Genomic DNA, 17,548 nt, shown 5'->3' with positions numbered 1-17,548 from the left:
CTCTGAGATCACACTATCTTGTGGAAAAGAGCATATATTCATCTATTTTGCTACTCGTACAACTGACTGCACATCAGTAACCATTTGTCAATGTTCTGTGCTTCGTTCTTTTCAACTTTCAGTATTCTGGACTTTCGGGTAAGTGGTCTTGGTAGTATGGATTTCGTTCAAATGAGCGTTTGCTCATCTGAAGGGGACCCTACACACATATATCTATATATATATATATATATATATATATACGTATGTGTGTGTATATATATATATATATATATATATATATATATATATATATATATATATATATATGCATACATATACGTATATATCTGTGTGTGTCTGTATATGTGTGCGTGCATGTGTGTGTGTGTGTGTGTGTGTGTATGCATATATACATGTATGTATGTGTACACAGACACACACACACACACACACACACACACACAATTATGTACGTGTTATCCAGATAGGACACATAACCATATGGACCATTTTTTAGGCTTCGCTTGATAGTAAAATACACAGGTGTGTGCATAATTATATTATATTTGTCCTTCAAGCCTAAGTCATGGATGAAGAGGTTCAGGATTGCCACTTACCAGGTTAACAAATTAAAATTTAAAAAATGAGGGTCAGTTCAGACAAATGATCTATAAACTGTGTAATGCCATATGCTGTAAAATAAAGTGACAGGCAACATGCATGTCAGAATGAACTTCTAATAACTATTTCAGAGGCTATTTGTGTACATAAGGAAATGAGCTACACAGAGACAGTTGCATTCTGACTGATGAAACTTTGGTATAGTACAACTAGAAAAGTGCCGAAGCAGGACGGAGTCCACTGTGTGCCTTTGGACAAACAGGTAGTAATCCTAGGTGTGGTAAAGTGCTGACACTGTATGCAAGAGCCAGCCAATCACACTCACATGTATGCACACAGACAAGACAGATACATATGCAAATACACACGTGCATACACTTGTATGTATGTGTATATATATATATATATATATATATATATATATATATATATATATATATATGTGTGTGTGTGTGTGTGTGTGTTTGTGTGTGTGTTACTTAATTGAATGGAAAGTTATCGGAAGCTGATGCATCAAAAAAGATGTGAACTTCCAGTCTATTAAAACTACACAAAATACAGGGCAGTAGAATGATAGGCTTGCTTGGAAGTTTTGAGTTTTGTTACAGATACTTTGAAAGTTTATGCTCAGTAGTAGGAAGTTGTGTCCTGTTGTGAGATTTGGGGAAAGAAGTATTGGGGTTCAAGAAATGATAATGCTCCTACCCCACCCATCTCTAATTATAAATATTCCACAATCACACGTCAGTATAAGTTAACACTAGTAATATAAATAAGAGAGAATTTCCTTAACTGCACTGTTCTAAGATAGCACTGACAAAGATTGCTATAACCCAAATGCACTTTGTACCTACAATCCCCTAACCACCCACACCAAAGAAAAAAAATAAAAATAAACCCCTATAACAATGTAGCAGACAACAAGTTTTCATAGTCGCAGTGCTTGGAAGAAAATTAAACAAAGCATGACATCCTCATTTGATTACTTAGATACAGCAAAGATGTGATCTAATTAAAAAGAATGGGGAATGTAGTGGTTATCCATATTTATGTATGGTATGTATATGTTTGTTTTGTTGATCAAGTTAGTGCCACTAGGACTTTGGCCTTCTTCAGGGGAGACCTAAGGTGGTATTCATACTGACAAGATGAAATTTGGCCGGAGCACCAGAGAAGATTCCCCTGCTCTTTTGTATGTAACATGGGATTGCTTACATGCACTTAAGCTACCACCAATTCAGGTAGATGTGACCTTGGTTTAAAGTCTCAACTGAAGGGTGGCACACTCAGTAGTGCAGCATCCCCACCCCCTTATGCGTGTATGCATTGTTAGTATTGGTAAATGAATCCAAGCACATAAACTGCATGGGATGTTGCTGTATTTGTAGCAGAGTGGCTACATAAGAGTGCAGTATTAGTGGCATGCACTGATTTTGCTATAGCCAAATACATGTCCCAGCTTAGCAGGACATCATAGTGTGTGAGTGCAGTTACTGAGTAAAAAGCATGAATGAGACACAGATGAGAGGCCAGTATGCAGGCACAATGTAGCACAGTATGATTTTGAATCGAGATGTAAATTTGTACACAACAGGTTAGCCCCAGTTATCCACAATGCATACTTTTGTTCCTTTCTGTGTTATACAGTACAGTTTACCAACATATGTGAAGCTGTGTGGGTGTATGTCACACTATCCAGCTGTAAGGTGCACATTGATTTTTTGCTGTGTGCCCTATAGTTAATGTTAGACTGTTCCCCAAGTGCCTTGTAGTCTACATATGCATGACACACAGTACCATCCTGCCATACACCCTAAAATTCTATTAATCCCACACCCATCCACTTCTGAATGCATTTTGTTCTAACTGAAAGTAGTCACAGTGCTACAACACTGTGCATCTACTCCTACTGTAGAGCTCCCTTTCACTGGAAGCTTAAAACATAATTATGCTCGCAGTGCTATACAGTTGTGAGACCTCCAAATAGTGTAACCTCCCAACACTGTTTTTGGTACTGTGCTGATTGTTGTAGTGAAATGAAGACTACCCAGTTTTGCTGTGTAGTGTGTAATTTATTCCTTTGGAGCTCTGAGCACCACACTGCAGATATTTCTTTCCATTTCTGAATTGTACGTCTGCCAGCTCAAGTCTTCAGGCTGTTGTCCATGCTGCAGCTAGCATGCAGTTTGGATGGTAAGTCTGTATCTGGTGCAGTGTTACTGGATCTTAACAACAACTTAAATGTCAGCTTCCATTTTGGATGTGCGGACTTCCCTATGAACAGTGGCTGAAGTGGTGATACCTTTTGATTCATACTTTCACCACTGTAGCAGTACTGTCTGCTGTTACAGCAGATGAGTGTTTACCTCAGACATTCATACACAGTGTAGAAAGGCATTCTGAATAGCATATGTAAATCACCACAAAGAACAGTGCTAATTCTGCATTAATATGCTCTGTAGGGAACAGTGGGCTGTCACACGATTCATAGAAGCTGAAGAGGAAAAGAAGCATTTTTTATCTTTCTGACTGTATTTTCCTAGTTGTACACTGATTGATTTGCACACTTAAACTTGTCAGCTTATCATTGACTTTTAATTGTTTTGTGTTGGGATTCACCTTCTGAAGCTATTCCTTAGAAGAATCATTTTACTTAAGTAGAAAGACTACACTAAGAAAAAGATTTTCTGGCTGTATCTGACAGAATATTGTATGGCATAGACTAGCAGCATTGGTTAAGAGAGGTTGACTTTTATAGTACTGAGTCTGAATTTCTCACTGTGACCTAAAAGCTAACAGTATGATTTAATGATGCCACCCTTGCCTGCATTTGACACCAAGAGATTGAATGAACTGCTACTGATCCTAGCAATGTGCTTATTGTCCATTCCTTTGCCTGATGGGGGAGTGGTTGTAGGACAGATAGCTGACCCCTGTGTTTACCCTGTCCTGCTTAGTTCTAATCATTTGCTCTAAACCCAGTTTTAGGTGGGGAAGTGTACTGAGTGGAGATGTTAACTATAAACTTACTTCTGTGATCAGATCAACAGGAAAATGTTTAAAGAGTAATAATATGAAAACAAAAAGTGCTGTTAACAAGATTTCTTTCTCTTCAAATAACTAGTGGCATCCTGAAGTAAACCATTTCTGTGGTGGAGCTCCTAAAGTACTGATTGGCTGCAAGACAGATCTTCGGAAGGATAAAGAACGCTTACGCAAGCTCAGAGCTTCCCAGTTAGATCCAATTACATATAACCAGGTATTCCAGCCATAGTCTTTAGAAGTATTTTTTAGAGTCTGTAATGCTTGCTATTTTTCTCTTTTTTTCTGATTTGAAGCACTTAATGTTAGTCATGATCACTGATGCATTACCATAAGCTGTATGGGTTACATTCTGCATAGGATATAACAGCCAAACAGCTTCCTGGGCTTCAGAGCATCTTCCACACACACACACCATTAGTCAACTTGAGACAAGCTGACTGAAAGTTAAGTTTGAACGTCAACCCTTTTAGAACTTTCTTGCCTCTGAAGAGAATGCTTACGTATTAGCTTTTTCAGATGGATGGTTGTCTAACGCTCTTCCATTACTGATCAGGTAAGTTCCCTTTGGGGATAAAACCTTCCACTTTACTTTTTATCACAGAAAAGTTACTTTTTCTGTAAAAGATGATATTTTAAACTAGGGAAAATATGTTGCTCTTTAAGCATACTCTTTTTATTTTTGTGGTAAAAAATTGTTTAAAACTAATTTTTCTGAAAATAAACTCTTATTATTTTACATTTTGGGGCTGTGGTGACGTCTTTAAAGTGTTTTTTTTTTTTCTGGGAAAAAGTTACTTTTGCACTACTTACCTGCCTTGCTAACTGCTGTTGCTAAGCTTCCCTGGGAATCATGCAGTATTTTTGACTTGACCATGGAACAACATACTGGCTCCGCAGCTGGTCCTTCTTCCAGTCGCAAAAAGAAAAAGATTGTTAAACAGCCTTTGCCACCACAGCAGGCTGGTTGTTTGTCTCAGCCTCAGGTGGGTTACTCTACTGTGGTCAAACCTGGTTCCTCAGACTACTCATCTTTTTCTTTGGATCCCTCTGGTGTAATACATACAGCCACCATTAACTAAGGATTGGACACTTTTTCTGCGGCTGTTGCAGCCACTTAGCAACTCTTGCCAGTCATGAAAAAGGGGCAGGAAAACTGTCCATGCTTAGCAAGGATGTTGTACCCATCCATGGGGAAGTTGATGTTCATCGTGTTTCACTGCTGCAGTCATTACACTTGGGTTATCCTGCCGTCAGATGGTCCCGCAGTCGGCCAGAGTTCCAAAGTCTTGGTATGGAGTCGGTTGCTGTCACTTCTTCCCAGATATCAATGTGCTAGGGGTATATAAGATGCAGCCGGCGCCATTTTCTTCAGTCTTTCTTACCCAGTGGTGCCCGAAGCAAAAGGAGTTCGCAAGTGCCGGTCGGCCGACTCCAGAGATTTTCAATTAGAATTTCAGAACCGAAGTCTTCAATAAAGCTAAGTACCCCGTTGGGGAAACTTTTTCTTGCCTCAGACCAATGTCAGTAAAAGTTAATAATTGTATTTCTTGTGGGAAGCAAATACCTCATAAGGATTTTCATTCTTACTGTATTCCATGCCTAGGCCCAGACCATGACATCACTAGTTGTCGGTTTTGTGCTAGATTTAACAAGCGCACTATTAAACGTCGGTTTGACTTTGCTCGCCATTACTTTGGCCGAAGGTTCAATTATACCATGCCGTTGGAACAACTGATGACCGGAATACACAAAAAACACAGATAAGGATAAGGACAGGCATCCGAGGCCCAAAACTGACAATGAAGCCTCTTCTAGGCCAGTCACCGGTTCGCCAGTTCTCAGTGAGGTGCTTTCGCAGCCCCTGACACTCGCTACGTCAGAGCCACAGGCCACCTCCGACTCCCACATGGAGATGTCTAGGCCTCTGGAAACTCAAGGTATTGGGCCTATGGAAACTAACCCCTCAGATGGGTCCGGAGCCGCTGAGCAGGCATTGGCTTCTGAGGGTGTTTTCAGACCTTCACAACTTACCATTAAATCTACAGCCAAGTCTAAAACTCCATTAAAGACAAAGAAGCAAGTACAGCATGCATCTGGACAGGCCTCCATGCCTAAAAAACAGATGCTTAAAATGGCCGAAGACTTAATTACTCTGATCAGGGGTTCCCGTCCCTCTCCAGATAAAAGGCCTAGGCAGGATACAGACTATGATTCCTCTGACCAGGTTTCCATTTCTTCTGATTCCTCTTCAGACCAGGGATACTCTTTACCCCCCCTATGAGGACTCTGGTGCTGAAGAATCAATTCCTTCAGCCTCTCCTACTGAGGATTACTCTTTTGGTAAAACTTTACATACCATGAGGGAGCATTTCCATTGGGAAGGCCAGGATTACTCAGAATCCAAGAAAAGGTTCAAAGACTTTCTTTTATTGCCTCAGCACAGGCCTCTTGCTATTCCGCCAGTGTTAGATATTGTGGATGATGTGTTCTCTGAATCCAGTTTAAATTCTGATTCTTTGCCCCCTGCTCCAGTCAAGCCAGACAGGTACTACAGAGTCCCTGACTCTCACAAATTTCTTTATAAAAACTCTGTTGCTGACCCAGAAACTATTTCCCAGGGTCCCAAAGGGGTAAAGGCTTCCACAGCTAAAAATCCATTTCCCTCTGACAGGGATTCTAGAGCATTAGACAGATGGGGAAAGAAAGTTTACACTTCTGCAACTTTAGCAGTAAGGGCTTTAAATTGCCAGTTTCACATGCTTAAATACCAACAATATTTAATGTCTCTGTTAAAACAGAAAATGCTTACAAGTTCAGAACATCCTGACTATAAGGAAATGCAGGATTTATTGCATGCAGCTGAACAAGTGGGAAAACATACTCTGCAATGTGTTTTTTATTTATTAGAGGCTTTTTGTAGAGCAGCAGTTACATGATCTGTGATACGAAGGCATGCTTGGTTAAAAGAACAAGGTTTACCTGATCATGTTAAGGCAAAATTATTGGATGCCCCTTTATAGCAGGATATTTTATTTGGTGTTAAGGCCGAAGAGGTATTAAAGAAAATGGAGGATAAGGCAAAATCTATGCAAACAGTGAATGATTTCTTACAGGTACAGCCACCTCGATTTAGCAGAAATTGGCCCTCCAAAAATTGGTCCTTTCCAGTGTCAGACAGACCACAAAGAGCAAATACAGACACCCAAGAGGCAGATCTCAGCCCCCAAGGCTCTTACAGACCACGACAGTGGGGTGCTTCAACCCCAAAAGTAGTGGAAGACAAGTCATAACCTTATAGGAAACAGTTCCAATGACGTCCCCCTTCAAATGCCAAGCACTTACCTTTTGGAAGCTCCCTTAGGAGGAAAACTAGCACTTTTTTCACAAAATTGGCATACAATCACCCAAGACACATAGGTTTTGGATATTGTGTCTCAAGGTTACAGGTTCCACTTTCACACTCTACCAAGGCTAAAAGGAATGCCAGACCTGCCACCAAATCAATGGGCAGAGGCAGAAAAACAAATTACAGCCCTCATGGACATGAGAGCTATTCAAAAAGTGCCACAACAGGAACAAAGACAAGGATTTTACTCAAGACTTTTCCTGGTCCCCAGAAAGGACAAAGCTTGGAGACCCATACTGGACCTTTCTACTCTAAATACTTACCTGGATGTTCCGAAATTCAAAATGTTGACTCTTCAGCAGCTTCTTCCCATGCTGGGCAAGAAGGCTTGGCTTGTTACTTTGGACCTCAAAGAGGCATACCTGCATGTCCCCATCAGATAAAATTGCAGAAGATACGTCAGATTCATAGCTGGTTCAATGCATTACCAATTCTCTGCACTGCCCTTTGGGTAATCTACTGCACCCAGGGTCTTCACAAAATGCCTGGCACCAGTAATTGCATTTTGCAGACAAAAAGGAATTCAAATATATCCATACTTGGACGACTGCCTTATTCAAGCAGAGAGCAAGGACATTCTTCTACAGCATCTGGCGTTTGTAAAAAGATTGCTAATTTGCCTAGGGTACACAGTAAATGAAAAGAAATCAAAACTAGTGCCCTCACAAGAGATAATATTCCTGGGTGCCAGCTTAAATACAACGGCCCAGATGGCTTATCTCACGCCAGATAAGCAAAGACAACTGACTCAGTACTTCCAATTGATGGCAACAAAAACCCAACTCCCTGCAAGAAAAATTCTGCAGGCCTTGGGGTTCATGGCATCCTGCATACTACTAATACCATATGCCAGACTGCATATGAGGAAATTACAATGGTACCTAAAATGTGTTTGGACTCAACAGTGTCACAGTTTGGAAGTAGTAATACCACTTATCCCCTGCCTACAACAGGAGTTTCAATGGTGGGTACAGGCATGTCACAAAAAGAACGCCAACTCCTAGTCCACTGTAAGCCAGGCAAACAACACAAAAGCTGCAAGTGGGATGAATCCAAAAATCGTGCTGCCAACAATGGTTTAACGCTTTTTATTTATTTTAAAAGAAAGAGCGTTTTCGCTGAAGTTATACTACAGCTTCATCAGAACAAGAAAACCACATTCAAAAGTACCGCCAACATATATAACCTGAACGTGCATAGCGTGGCTTGATAATTAAATCCATTTAAAGAAACATTGTAACATAATCATGCTGTATGCACTCAAGTAATGTAATCACTCAAATAGAGTGTTACATTTATAACTAAGTCTACATATAAAAGGCAGTTCATATTAACAGCTTCAATAAAAACAGTTATAACTATTTATAATTACAAACTGTAAGCTGTGTACCTTATTTAACATAAAAATATGAACACACCAAATAGTAAATAGTGATAAAAACCACAAATTTTTGAAGTCTATGTTAACTTAATTAAACCTGTATGTCTTACTGGACATAAAAATATATGTACACACCAAATAGTCGACAATAGTAAAAAAACATTAAGAAAATTTTAAAGCCTGTAAAATATTAACTAACTTAAACCTGTAAAATACAAGGGACAGCCTTTCACTCTATCCACAGCCAGGCAAACACTAACGACAGATGCTTCAGATTACGCATGGGGAGCACACATGGCAGGAAAATGTATTCAGGGCAAGTGGGCCGCAGACCAAATGCATCTTCACATCAATCAAAAAGAGATGCTAGCTGTACAAAATGCCCTAACAGCTTTCAAGGACCTTCTGCATCCAGGACAACTACTACTAAAGACAGACAACACCACAGTTATGTGGTACATAAACAAGTAAGGGGGCACTCATTCTTATCCCCTCTGCTGGCAAGCCATGACTTTGTGGAACACAGCTCTAACCTTTCAAGTTCATCTGGAAGCACAATTCCTGCCAGGAAAGAACAATACTCTGGCAGACGACTTAAGCAGAAAAATCATGGATCCTCACGAGTGGAAATTAAATCCACAAGAATTCAGCATGATAACACAAAAATGGGGGAGTCCAGACATATATCCTTTTGCCTCCCCAATGAATTGCCAACTACAGAATTTCTGCACAAGGACTTACAACGCACAAGCATGGATAGTGGATGCTCTATCATTCAGCTGGAAAGGCCAAAAAGTTTATGCCTTCCCACCACTGCCTCTCCTTTGAAAGGTACTCCTAAAAACCAGACAAGAAAAGCCAAAAATGATCCTGATTGCCCCAGACTGGCCACGTCAGCACTGGTACCCAATCTTAAAGAACTTAGCTCAAGGCCCACCATGGATTTTACCTCAAATTCCGCATCTTCTGACTCAACAAAAGAACCAGATCCTGCACAGCCAACTCAAAACCTTAAACCTGGCTGCATGGCAGATTCCTTAGTCAAGCAGACAACACCTCTCTCTAAGGCTGTTATGGATGTCATTTTGGAGGCCAGGAGGCCTAGTACCAGGAAGTCCTATTCAGAAAAGTGGAAGAGATTCTGTGCCTGGAACCAGGCTCAAAGCTTTGACCCTCTTGTCCCAAATATTCCTCAGATATTACAATACTTAACTGAGATGCTGGACAAAGGCCTATCCTTTTCATCCATTAAGATCCACACCTCTGCCATCTCGGCTCATTACAACACAGATCCTCCTATTTTCTCTCATCCATTGCTAAAACAGTACCTCAGAGGGGCTAAAAACATAAGACCACCCCGGAGAGCACCAACACCAACTTGGGACCTCAATTTTGTCTTGGAAAAACTATCTTTACTTCCTTTTGAGCCAGCCAATTCAGCAGAATTAAAATATGTGTCATGGAAAACTGCTCTGCTTCTGGCAATAACCTCAGCTCAAAGAGTCTCAGAGTTACAGGCACTAATGGCAGTGGAGCCTTTCATCATTTTTCACCAAGACAGGGTTTCCTTAAGAACAAACCCTTCATTTATGCCAAAGGTGGTATCCAGTGTGGCTCTTAACCAAACTATTCACTTGCCAACTTTTTATCCAAATCCACAAAATAAAGGGGAGAGACTTCTGCATTCATTGGACATACACAGACAGCTGTGTTTCTACTTGAACAAAACAAAAGCTTACATGAAAACTGAGCAATTGTTTGTAGCATATGCTGCAGGATCACAGGGAAAGGCTATTTCAAAGCAGACCATTTCAAAGTGGATAGGACACTGTATCCGTTTCTGCTACACTCAGCATGGGAAAACTGTACCTAGCAACATTAGGCCACATTCCACCAGGGTAACAGCCACTTCAACTGCCTACCTTAGAGGAGTATCTACCAGAGATATCCTGGAAGCTGCAACTTGGAGTTCAGTGCACAACTTTACCAAACATTATCACTTGCCTCTTTATTCTAAATCCAGAGCTGGCTTTGCCACTGCAGTGCTGCAGGGACTCATAGCCACCCCAAATCCTCTATAGAACCAGCCACCCTACCTCAGCTTTGGGATTCAACCCAAGTGTAATGACTGCAGCAGTGAAACACGATGAACATAGTACAGTTTTGTACCTACCATAAATGTAGATGTTCGAGTGTATTCACTGCTGCAGTCCAGGTTACCCTCCCTCCATCCCCTCTTTCTTAGCTGGAACTTATCTATACCTTTCTACCCTATACTACCTATGTGGTGTATTTGCTGGTAACGGAAGGTTTTGGTTTTACCTTTTATGTATGTTTTATTAGCGATATGTATTGCCTACCTATTTGGGGGCACCTGACATCTGGGGCAAGAAAAACTGAAGAAAATGGCGTTGGCTGCATCTCATATACCCCTGGCACACTGACTTCAGGGAAGAAGCAACAGCAACCGATGCCGGACCAAGACTTTGGAACTCTGGCTGACTGCGGGACCGCCTGACGGCAGGATAACCCAAGTGTAATGACTGCAGCAGTGAATACACTCGAACATCTACATTTATGGTAGGTACAAAACTGTACTTTACTGGCAATACTGGATCTAATTCTTCAGAAATTTGTGTGAAAAAGAAACAGAAAACTTAAAACATATGTCTTGTCCTGTATCGGTTATGTCTTCTCCTGTATCAGTTACTTTGGGCAGGAGCAATTTATTAGGCAAGGCTCAGGGTCTTGTGCAGGCTCTTGACCCTTCTTTTAAAGCTGTTTCTGGTGAGAGAAAAAGGGATTCCAGTTCTGTGCCTTAGAGGATGTTTTTGTCACAGTCAACAGTTTCCCTGACAGCCTGCTGTCTGAAAAAAGCAAATGGATAATACAAGTTCCTCAGCCTTTTAAGTTTTTATATGCTAATCACAGACCAGACCCAGCAGCCATTGCTTTAGTGATTCCAGTTGCTGCTAAACATTTTGTTAATACTAGTCTGTCTCTCTCCTTCTGATAAGGATGGGAAGGCTTAGAGTACTGCAGCAGTGATTGTACTGAAAATAAAGTGTATGCTTCTGCAACTTTAATTTTTGAATTCTCATTTGCCAAGCTCATATGTTGAAGTTTATCTTGGCTAGTTGTGAAAGCGTGAGCAATGTTTTGGTATCGATTTCTTCTTTTGAGGAGAAATCTGCTTTGCGTAATTTGGTTTCTTCTATTTTCCCAATTTACTGCTCATTGTTTAAAATGTGCCTATGACTTTCTGGATTTAAGGCTGTTGCCATTGTAACTGTTTTGAGGAGGTTTGCATGGCTTTATTCTCAGAACTTCCCAGAGAATGTTAAGAATGAAATTTTGAATTCTGTCTTGGGCAAAGATCTACTTTTTAGAACTTCTGCTGCAGAAGTAATCAAAAGGTGTGATGAGAGGGATAATGCTGATTCAGGGAATCTCTCAGATTTTTCAGCCCCTTTAACTATGTTTTCCAAGGGGTTCTTTGCTCCCTCATCTAACTTTAATAAAAAGCAAAATAAACAGTCCCAGCAAAATACTGCTAAGCAAATTTTTAAAAAGCAATGCACTAGAAGTTCCAAAAGAAAGCCCCCCCCAAGAACAGAGGAGAGTCCAGTGAGTCAAAATAACTTCATGAGGGACCTTGCCTCCCCTCCTACCCTGGCAATCCCAAACCTCCCAATGTCTGAATCTACATTTCTGTCTTTGCAACCAATTGTTTCAAACAAATGTATCCTGAATGTGATCCATCAAGGCTAGAAATGGCAGTGGGAGGCTGTCCGTCCTTTCCAGTGGAGTTCTCATCTGTCACAGACCAAATTCTTCTCTTCTCTTCTCTTCTCTTCTCTTCTCTTCTCTTCTCTTCTCTTCTCTTCTCTTCTCTTCTCTTCTCTTCACTTCACTTCTGTCTTACATCACATGCTGCTCAAGAGATATTAGAAGCCGTTCCTCCTCCTGTGTCAGAAGGATTTTACTCAGTAATGTTTCTAGTGCCAAAGAAAGAAGATTTTTGGAAACCAGTTCTGGACCTTTCCTTCCTGACCAGTTTGTGATAGTGCCCAAGTTCAAAATGTTGTTACTTCACAACGTATCCCTTCTTCCTCATTTGAGTTACTCAATTACCTTAGATTCAAAAGATGCAGATCATCTCATTCCTATTTATTCAGATTTCAGATGTTTCTTAAGGTTTTGCATTTGGATTACATTATCAGTTCTCTGCCTTACCCAGCTCTGCCTTATCCTTTGGGTACTCCACTGCTCCAAGAGTATTCTTAAAATGTTTAGCTCCTGTCGTAGCCTATTGCAGGCTACAGGGTATGTACATTTTTCTTATTTAGACTACTTGCTTATTTATGCAGTCTTTTTCAAAATGTCAAGAATCTCTGTTTCTATTGGATAAGGGATCTCCTCACAGGTTGAGATTCTAAGGATGCTAAGAGAATATTCAGAAGTCTTTTCTGATTTCTTCTTACAGATTGTTTTTGTGGAGTGTCTGCTGGACACCTCAGTACAAAGAACTTTTCTTCCACAGGAAAATAGATTTATATTTAGATCTCTTTCTGGGGTTTTTCACTCAGACGCCAACCTCAGCAAGGGAATTAATCTCCCTGGCCCCAAAATCAACACCAATTGACTTTACAAACTCCAGTCTTGGGATTTGTAAAAAGGGAGATCATGTGATGTCGACATCAAATTTCTCAGAATCCAGGGCTCCCATTCTTCCCTCCTGCTCCAGCACAGTCATTCAAAACAGACGCCTCAGACTTTGCTTGGGGAGCACTATCAATGGGCATAAACGTGCAGGGTTGTTAGAACAAAAAGAAAGACCAAAATGTATAAACATAAAAGAGATGCTAGCTGTTATAAATGCTGTCAACTTTCTGAATCATCTGTGGTCCCTGCAACATTTTCAGGTGTTTATAGACAGCATTACAGTGATGTGATACATAAACAAGCAATGGAGAACAAGATCTTACCCCCTGTGCAGACTAGCCATGTTAGCATAGGATATAGCTAACAGCAAAATCTCACCCTGCAAGCATCTTGCATCCTGTCATGGCAAAACTGTGTGTAGACAAGCTGAGCAGGACCAGGACAGACCCTCACAGATGGAAACTGAATCAGGAGGTCTTCCAAGATTTAATCTGTTTGTGAGGAACACGTCAAGTAGAACTTTTTATCTCCTCTCTAAACAATTAACTGGCAAAATTCTGTTGCAGGACTCCATGCAAGAAGGCCTTGAAGACAAATGCTTTTTCCTTACATTGAAGAGTAATGGTCATTATGTGTCTTTCCACCCTTTCTGCTGATTTCCAGGGTGCTTCTGAAGAATCAGAAGGACGCCCCAAAGATCATTATGGTTACTCCCTTCTAGCCCAGGTGACAGTGGTTCTCTTTCTTTTTTTTTTATGGAAATGGCCAGGGACAATTACCACGCACTTCCTCACAGACTAGATTTACTCACACAAGATCAAGATAAGGGGTGTGTGATACATCCTGACCCCAAACAACTGCAGTTGACTACATGAATGATAGGGTTTTAATACTTTTAGGCACCTGTTTTCTGAGGATGTACAGCAGGTAATAATGGAGGCAAGAAAGCCTGCTATTAGATAGTAAATGAAAAGTTTTTTTTTTTTTCCGTGCCAACAAAATAATTTCTTGTGAAGGTAAGAAGAAAGGACAACTTGTATTAAAGCAGACTATTAACAAATGGTTGTCTCAGGCTGTTACCTTTTGTTATTCCAGGCAGGGTTAAGGCTCACTCTTCCAGGGCCTTGGCTTCATCTATGTCTTTTTGGAAAAGTTTGGATTCTAGAAGCTTTCTAGAAGTAGCAACTTGGTCCTCAGTTCATAGTTTTACAAAGCACTATAAAGTAGATTCCTTGTCCAGGTCTAGGACAGGCTTTGTTAGGAGGTTCTCCAGAGACTCCTGGACATGCCTGCCTCCCTCCTCCTTCCAATTATTTTAAGGTATAGTAATCTAGTCATATTGCTTAGGCTTCTGTTGATCATAATGATGAACATAACACAATTGTGTAAGTAAACTTACCATAAGAGTAGATGTTCGAATGATCACTGCTGCAGCATCTTCTCCCTCCTTCCATCTCCCTTATTTTTTGTTTAATTTTGTCAGGGTGTAGACATTGTTTTTTTTCTTTTCCTAGCATTGTCCTTTTAGGACTTTAGCCTCCTTCTATCTGTTGACATAAAATATCTGGAGAGCTTAGTGCCCAAACCTGATGTTTAGTCAGCTCAGCTCAAGCTAACAGTTTGGGTCCATGGAAGACGCACAATATGTCTGGAAGATGACTGGCTGTTTTATTCTGTACACTACGTGTACTTTCATCTCCAACTAATTGGGGTTCTAGACATTCTTGTAATTAATGAAAGAGTAGTATATATCTTGTTTCTTCCCAGTTGCCCATAGGTGTGTGTGTGTGTGTGTGCGTGTGCATGTGTATGTGTGTGTGTGTGTGTGTGTGTGTGTGTGTGTGTGTGTGTGTGTGTGTGTGTGTGTGTGTGTGTGTGTGTATATAAATGTGTGTCTATATACTGATGTACTTGTGTACAAGTAGCACATTGTTCTTTCAGCAGTAAGCACATTTTGGGACTGTAGTGGGGGGGGGGGGGGGGGGGTCTGCTATGCCTTGCCCAAAACGTATATTTTACCAGTTGCAGAGCTGGTTCAGGAGTCATCTGTAGTGATCATCGTGCCCAGGCATCAAAAGACATATGTTGTAAATGCAGATGCATACATTTAAAAAAGGCAGTTGAGCCAAGGTGGACTTAGGGAGTACAGTACTGTGGCAGGCTGCACAGCCAACTTGACTAAGAATGCTTCGCTGACAAACCCAAGGTGTACTTCCACAACAGTTAAGTTCACAACTCGAAACTGTCAACGGAGCATTCCTTTGTTGTATTAAATATAATCCCAATATAAAAAATATAATCACTATATAAATGTTCATTTTTTTTGAATTATAAAGAGTGAGTTTCCTTTTTATCTTCCCCTCACTGAAAAAACAATAAAAATGTCTCAATTATGCTTCACAAATATTGCAACTATGTACACTACTTACAGTCCCCCTCCCGTCTCTGTGAATCCCAAAATTAGCATTTGTACATATCCTTTATTTTTACAAGCTCCTCGCCTGTTCTCATTCCAAATATGCCAGTTCCTGTCATGTTTCTTATATTTATTTCCAAAAAGCATTATCTCCTTTTTTCATACTGTTGCAAGACAGACACTCAGTCCAGACCCTTCAGTGTCTGTTTTGCTTCTATGACTTAGTAATCACTTTTTCCCCCTAACAGGGAAGTCAGTTCCACTAGCAGCAGTACCTGGAAGCCTTCTATCTTCCAGTTAAATTAGCACCCCTCCACCATCTGTGTCTGCCTTGATCTCTTCTAGACCCTTTTTGTATTCCTCTAATTCCAGACTCCAGACAGCTTCAAAAAATATGTCTCAAGTCCCTAATCTGTTTGTCACATCTTCAGCAAAAAGGCAAGGCCACAGAAAAGATTATTGCCAACCTATCCAGTTTATAGAAATATGTAAGCAAACATTATCAGGTGAAAATCCTAAATTTTCTAAACATGATTACCTTCCAGACAGAAGACAAAATTTAAAACCAGTTTCTTAAATTATCCTGATAACCAGATGCAAGGGCACCCGCAGGCAGGTGCAAGGGGGTGCACTTGCACCCCCCTGGATTCGGCTGGCCCGGAGACTTCATTTTCTTTTAATTAAAAAAAAAAAATGTTTTTTTTTCTTTGCGTCAAGTCGCACAGACGGAACAGGTGTTTGCGACATGATTTAGTCTTCTCCGTCTGTGCGACTGTTGGCTTACGTCTTTAGCTTCCGCCTCCACCCCGCGCGCGGAATTTCAAATCCAAAAGATGTTTGGACGAGCGTACAAGTGAGAGATAAGTGTGTGCGTGTGTGCTTTTAAGTGTTTGAGAGGTGTGTGCAAGTAAGAAATAGGTAGTTAGGGCCGGGGATGTGTGGGCAGGGTTGCCAGCTTTTCAAATGTCCAAAGTGGGACATTTTTGGTACAGACGTCAGATTTTGCAGGCCGAAACATACCCATGGCCAGTACAAAGGATAAAACTTCACTTTTTTTCTAAATAAAAGCTTATTTTTGTAGCATTTTATGTTGCTTATTCTGTTTCTTATAATATCTAGGTGTTTCAGATCATACAGAATAACTGTTTTATACAACTTTTACATAAAATATAGGAAATAATTTTGCTCTAAAATCTCAGGACATTTGCCATTTTTACAAATTCTTTGCAGGACACAACTGTCCAAAGAGGGACTGTCCCTCGCAAAGTGGGACAGGTGGTAACCCTAATATACCAGGATATCAATGGCTGTAATAAATGTTTCATGAACCTTACAGCCTTTATTTTTTTTTCCTTTTTGTGACAAATTAATTTGTTTATGAATTTCATGAGTATTTCATCAGCACATTGTGTTTTCTGAATGTTAATGAAGCTCTCATAACAATATTAATATCATGTAAGCTGTTAAAAGTATCAGCACTTTTAAAAGATTTTTTTAAAACTGTTTTGTTAGGAGAAACATGCTTCCTGCAATTTGTGACCACTCAAATGTTCATTCTGACATTTAAAAACTTGTAAGCTGTCTTTGTGACCATTTTACATACTTTAGTCTCTAGCCCCTTAAATACCACTAGACTTACATTTTTTTCATTAACCTTAGTCATTGCGTTGCCTGCGTCCATCTCTAAATAATTTTATAACTGCATAGTATAAATGTTTTTCATTTACCAAGTGTATCACAAGCATTTCAAGCTGGACTATCTAGTTGCTTTAGATGCCCTTCCAAGGACATTGTCTACAACATCAACTTATATTTTCCCAACTTGTATCCATAGTCAGCAACATTTGATGTAAGGCTTCAGTTTACACCCACAATAGGCCATCTTTACGAAATGGTTATGGCATCCACAAAGGGTACAGATAAAGTTACTGGATTTGCAACATTGCTTTCTCATGCCTGTTGCCACACTGATTATAGTGGGTAGGGTCTATGGCTGTCCATTTATTATGAGGTGTTGTCTTGGATAACCATA

General features: G+C 40.3%; 1 protein-coding gene across 1 annotated transcript in view; it reads left to right on the top strand.

Annotated features, from left to right (window-relative positions):
• Nucleotides 1–17,548, top strand: part of RHOF (ras homolog family member F, filopodia associated) — a 927,206-nt gene that overhangs the window by 793,964 nt on the left and 115,694 nt on the right. The window contains exon 4 of the mRNA XM_044069762.1: nucleotides 3,728–3,862. Within this exon, the coding sequence (XP_043925697.1) occupies nucleotides 3,728–3,862 (135 nt within the window). The remainder of the gene's footprint in view (nucleotides 1–3,727; nucleotides 3,863–17,548) is intronic.

Source organism: Protopterus annectens, chromosome 4.part0 (genome assembly GCF_019279795.1).
Source record: "Protopterus annectens isolate FY-2018-M chromosome 4.part0, PAN1.0, whole genome shotgun sequence".
NCBI classification, from domain to species: Eukaryota; Metazoa; Chordata; order Ceratodontiformes; family Protopteridae; genus Protopterus; species Protopterus annectens.
This window is presented reverse-complemented; position numbering and strand designations above follow the sequence as displayed.